The sequence below is a fragment of the Theropithecus gelada genome, chromosome 16, assembly GCF_003255815.1.
Source record: "Theropithecus gelada isolate Dixy chromosome 16, Tgel_1.0, whole genome shotgun sequence".
Lineage (NCBI taxonomy): Eukaryota > Metazoa > Chordata > Mammalia > Primates > Cercopithecidae > Theropithecus > Theropithecus gelada.
The window spans coordinates 31,147,342-31,153,341 of NC_037684.1; the positions used below are offsets into that span (position 1 = coordinate 31,147,342).

At 43.1% G+C, this 6,000-nt stretch overlaps 1 protein-coding gene across 8 annotated transcripts in view; it reads right to left on the minus strand.

Annotated features, from left to right (window-relative positions):
- Positions 1 to 6,000, minus strand: part of BRCA1 (BRCA1, DNA repair associated) — a 99,668-nt gene that overhangs the window by 73,910 nt on the left and 19,758 nt on the right. For 7 of the 8 annotated variants that reach the window (XM_025363316.1, XM_025363313.1, XM_025363311.1 and 4 more), the window contains exon 3: positions 2,289 to 2,342. The exons of the other annotated variant lie outside the window; for it this stretch is intronic. In XM_025363316.1, coding sequence (XP_025219101.1) covers positions 2,289 to 2,342 — 54 coding nt within the window. The remainder of the gene's footprint in view (positions 1 to 2,288; positions 2,343 to 6,000) is intronic. 8 annotated transcript variants of the gene reach the window in all.

Consider the following 6,000-nt stretch of genomic DNA (forward strand, 5'->3'; position numbering starts at 1 on the left):
TTTTTCCCCCAGGCTGGAGTACAGTGGCATGATCTCAGCTCACTGCAACCTCCATCTCCCGGGTTGAAGTGATTCTCCTGCCTCAGCCTCCCGAGTAGCTGGGACTACAGGTGCGCACCACCATGCCTGGCTAATTTTTGTATTTTTAGTAGAGATGGGGTTTCACCATGTTCATGTTAGCCAGGTTGGTGTCGAACTCCTGACTTCAAGTGATCTGTCCACCTCAACCCCCCAAAGTGCTGGGATTACAGGCTGGAGCCACCACGCCTGGCCTTCTTTTTCGGAAGTACTGACCTGTGAAGAAATTGGTCCTACACCATAGGCAGTTTGAGAAGTACTGCTGTAGAGGCCACAAAATTATTAAACTAAAAATTATTTGCTTTTTTTTTTTTTAGACGGAGTCTCATTCTGTTGCCCAGGCTGGAGTGCAGTGTGCATTGGTGCGATCTTGGCTCTTGGTTCACTGCAACCTCCGCGTCCCGGGTTCAAGCGATTCTCCTGCCTCGGCCTCCCAAGTAGCTAGGATTACAGGGCTGCACCACCATGCCCTGCTAATTTTTGTATTTGCAGTAGAGACAGGGTTTCACCATGTTGGTCAGGCTGGTCTTGAACTCTTGACGTCATAATCTGCCTGCCTCGGCCTCCCAGAGTGCTGGGATTACAGTCGTGAGCCACCGTGCCAGGCTATACTAAAAATTCCTGAAGTAGAGAGATAAAGCTGTGTTGTTTTGGCACATGTCCAGGGACCAGGGGCTGCGGAATCAGATGGAAACTGCTGGGAACAGATTTAGGCCAGTGGCATGACATGGCACAGGGAAAAGACAGTGAAAATGAGCTTCTGAATTCTTACTGGGACAGAAGAATGGGAAGAAAAAGACAGAATTCAGAGGAAGGCACCAGCCAGCTGGCAGACTTGTGTTCACAGGGTCTCTCTCCAAAGGGAACAGGTTTCCTTCAGCTTCAGCCAGCCCTCATTATCCTTAGAGAAGCAGCTGTTCCCTTTTTTAGCTTATGGAAACATCCTAATAATCTGATGAAAATTATGGACTACCTTCCCAGAAAAATGTACATGGCCATAGTTTTTAACACAATTTAAATATAATTCTAGGAAATCCATAAGGACTATTCATAAACCCCAAGTTAAGAACTCTGGAATTCAAAAATTCCTCAAAGGATACATAAGAAATTGATCATTGTGGTTGTCTGGGCAGGGAACAGGGAGGCAGGGATTATAGGGTAAGAGGGAAATATACTTTGCATCATATACCTTTTTGTGCCAATAAACTTTTTACCAAGTACATAGTTTGTACCTGCTCCCAGGTAATGTACCAGGTACATAAATACTTAAAAATAAATTAGTTGACATTTAAGGTAAGCTGTGAGTCATAGCTTAACATAAAGAAAAGGAGAAAGCCCACTTATTCTACTAAATTACCTACTCTACTTTTTCTGAAATTCTTTTATTAAGAAACAAACATTTTCATTTCAAAGGGCAAGATAATCAAATACGTAAATATAACTTGAATCACCACTATAAATGAATTTCGGCCTAAATAGATACTAGTCTCAGGTCCTTTACTGTCTTCGCAAGGATTATGAAGCAGGCAAACACTGACCCTTAAAAGGGGGAATGCATAAAGATATGCAGAATGAACAGAAAGGAGAAACTGAGAAGGCTCAAACACAATTTGCTTATTTCACAACTGCTTACAGTTTGCTTTCACTGGTGGACACAAAAAATACAAAACACTGTTCAAAATGATATTACATCCTAATAGATAATCTATGTCAATCGGGTGTCATGGTTCACGCCTGTAATCCCAGAGCTTTGGGAGGCCGAGGAGGGTGGATCATAAGGTCAGGAGTTCGAGACCAGCCTGGCCAATATGGTGAAAGCCCGTCTCTACTAAAAGTACAAAAATTAGCCAAGCGTGGTGGCGGGCACCTGTAGTCCCAGCTACTCGGGAGGCTGAGGTAGAACTGCTTGAACTTGGGGGCTAGAGGTTGCAGTGAGCCAAGATTGTGCCACTGCATTTCAGCCTGGGTGACAGAGCGAGACTTTGTCTCAAAAAAAAAAAAAAAAGATAATCTATGTCAAAACTTTACCAGGAACTATGATTACAACCAACTTTTGATGACTGTATACTGAGAAAGAATGAAATAGAGTTGGATTTTTCATTCTCACTTAATTGAAGAAACTAAAGCTCCTGTAAAGTTCGGTGTTCCCTGGGTTATGAAGGACAAAAACAAAAGCTAATAATGGAGCCACATAACACATTCAAACTTACCTGCAAAATATGTGGTCACACTTTGTGGAGACAGGTTCCTTGATCAACTCCAGACTAGTAAGGAAGGGAGGAAAAAAAAGAAAATAAATGAGACTCAATAATTTATTTAAAAATAAAGATATTCTTCATGAATAAGTTCAACTTTGAGCTGTTATTACTGAGTCAACATAAGGGTTCAAGTTCATTCAATATTTATTAAATGTCTGCTGTGCCAGGAACTAAGAATACAGCAGAGAATATGATCCTTACCTTCAGTGAGCTTTCAGACATCAAAACAGAATTATATCGATCCCTTCAATACTCTATACTATCATCAGCATTTAAAAGATTACGTGATAATAGTTGGTACAAATTCATTTTCAGTGATATATTTTTCTGCACTATCACTGTGGGTGCCCATCTCAAATCTTAACTCTAAGCTCCATAAAGACAAAATTTTCTGCTTATATTTCTTTTGAATTCCTTCCTAGCCCTTTTTTTTAAATTTTACTGTAAATGCCTTTTTAAATCAATATGGAAAATTTTAAGTATTTCAAAATTTCAAGTAAATAAAATAATAAAATGGACTATATGGACCATCACCCTGTTTCAACAATCATCAACTCACGGCCAAGTTGTTTCATCCATATCCACCCCTACCCCAGATTATTTTAATTATTATTACTTTTAAGATGAGGTCTCACTCTGTCACCTAGGCTGGAGTGCACTGGTGCAAATACAGCTCACTGCAGCCTTGAACTCCTGGGCTCAAGCAATCCTCCCAGCACTGGGTTTACAGGCAAGAGCCAACACACTCAATCCAAGTGTCTTCTTTGTTTTGAGATGGAGTTTCGCTTTTGTAGCCCAGACTGGAATGCAATGGTGCGATCTCGGCCCACTGCAACCTCTGCCTCCCGGGTTCAAGTGATTCTCCTGCCTCAGCCTCCCAAGTAGTTGGAACTACAGGCATGCGCCACAACACCAAGCTAATTTTTTTTATTTTTAGTAGAGATGGGGTTTCACCATGTTGGCCAGGCTGGTCTCTAACTCCTGACCTCAGGTGATCCACCTGCCTTGGCCTCCTAAAGTGCTGGGATTACAGGCGTGAGCCACCATGCCCAGTCCCGAGTGTCTTCTAATCTACAGGTGTCCCATACTTTTCCTCCCTTAACATTTATTTTTAAAATTAGGTCATTTGACTTGTGGAGTTTATCACATTCTGGATTTTGCTGATTGTATAACCCCATGGTGAGGTTTAACTTGTATCTCTAGCCTTATTTCCTGTAAACTAGACTTATACACTTAATCAAATTCAGGTTCAACTTTTTGGCAAGAAGACTTTACAGATGATACTGTGTACTCTTATTAGATCACTTCAGAAGAGGCATGGTGTTTGGTTTGTGATTACTTTGTAAAAACAGTGTAAAAAGTACTCACCAAAGGAAATTTAGAAAATAATAAACTTAAGGCCAGGCCTGGTCTCATGCCTGTAATCCTAGCACTTTGGGAGGCTGAGGTGGGTGGATTACCTGAGCTCAAGAGTTCCAGATCATCCTGGGCAACATGGTGCAACCCCGTCTACACTAAAAATACAAAAATTAGGCATGGTGGGGCATGCCTGTGGTCCCAGCTACTTTGGAGGCTAAGGTAGAAGGATCACTTGAATCCCAGAGGTGGAGGTTGCAGAGTGAGCCAATATCGCGCCACTGCACTCCAGCCTAGGTGACAGAGGAAGACTCTGTCTCAAAAAAAAAAAGAAAAAGAAAATAAGGCCAGATGCAGGGGCTCATTCTTGTAATCCCAGCACTTTGGGAGGCTGAGGAGGGCGGATCACAAGGTCAGGATTTCGAGACCAGCCTGGTCAACACAGTGAAACCCTGTCTCTACTAAAAATACAAAAATTAACTGGGCAGGGTGGCAGGCACCTGTAATCCTAGCTACTTGGGAGGCTGAGGCAGGAGAATCGCTTGAACCCGGGAGGTGCAGGTTACAGTGAGCCAAGATCGCACCACTGCACGCCAGCCTGGACAATAGAGCTAGACTCTGTCTCAAAATAATAATAAATTAATAATAATAAGCTTAAAAAATTAAAACTTTAGAAAATACATCACCCAAGTTCCCATCCCTACCTGTCTATCCACAAAACCAAGGCCTTCCTGAGATTATTTATTATACTAATACAACAAGTGTTTATTAAGTATCTACTACTATACTCAAGTACTATTTTAGGAGATAGAAATACAGCAGTTTACAAAATAAAGCCTGCTCTCATAGAGCTCACATTCTAGTGTGGTAGACAGTTGATGCAGAATTAAAGAATACATGGGAATAAGTATATTAAAGAGAAAAATTAAGCAGGGTAAGGGGAAACAGGTAGTTCAATATGTATGTGGGGGTGAGATGTACATGGAGGGAGTCAGGAAAGTGTCACTGAGGTGAGACTAGAGAACAGCTTAATAATGAAAAGAAACACACTATGCAACAATTAGGGGGAGAGCATTCCAGGAAAGAGGGAGCAGAGAAGGCAAACCCTAAGCAGGACCATGCCTATGTATGCAGGACATCAGATAGGTCAAGGTGCTAAAATATAATAATCCAGCGGGATATTGTAGGGAAAGACCATCAGAGAGGTAGTTGGTAACTTCTGGTAGGAACCTGCAGGCTATTTTAAATCTTCAGCTTTGGCCGGGCACGGTGGCTCAAGCCTGTAATCCCAGCACTTTGGGAGGCCGAGACGGGCGGATCACGAGGTCAGGAGATCGAGACCATCCTGGCTAACACAGTGAAACCCCGTCTCTACTAAAAAATACAAAAAACTAGCCGGGCGAGGTGGTGGGCGCCTGTAGTCCCAGCTACTCGGGAGGCTGAGGCAGGAGAATGGCGTAAACCCGGGAAGCGGAGCTTGCAGTGAGCTGAGATCCGGCCACTGCACTCCAGCCTGGGCGACAGAGTAAGACTCCGTCTCAAAGAAAAAAAAATCTTCAGCTTTATTCTGGTCTTTTTCTTTTTTTTTTTTCTGACAGAGTCTCATTTTGTCTCCCAGGCTGGAGTGCAGTGGCTCGATCTCGGCTCTCTGTGACCTCCGTCTCATGGGTTCAAATGATTCTCCTGCCTCAGCCTCCCGAGTAGCTGGGACTGCAGGCACACACCACCATGCCTCGGCCTCCCAAAGTACTGGGATTACAGGAGTGAGCCACCATGCCCGGCCATTTTTAAAATCTTTAATGTTACAGGAGGCTGAGGCAGGAGAATGGCGTGAACCCAGGATGCGGAGCTTGCAGTGAGTGGAGATCACGCCACTGCACTCCAGCCTGGGTGACAGAGCAACACTCTGTCTCAAAAAAAAAAAAAAAAAAAAAAAAAAATTTAATGTTAATTAATTTTTGTAGAGACAGGATCTCACTGTGTTACCCATGCTGGTCTTGAATGCGTGGCCTCAAGCAATCTTCCTGCTTCGGCTTCCCAAAGTGCTGGGATTACAAGCGTGAGCTACTGTACCTGGTCTTTAGCTTTCTTCTGAATGTGAATCTTTTTTTTTGGGTGGGGTGGGGAGATGGAGTCTCACTCACTCTAGGGCTCAGGCTGGAGTGCAGTGATGCAGTCTCGGCTCACTGCAACCTCTGCCTCTCCGATTGAAGTGATTCTTGTGCCTCAGCCTTCGGGACTACAGGCGCGTGCTGCTACGCTCAGCTAATTTTTTTTTTTTTTTTTTTTTTTTTTTTTTTTTTTTTTT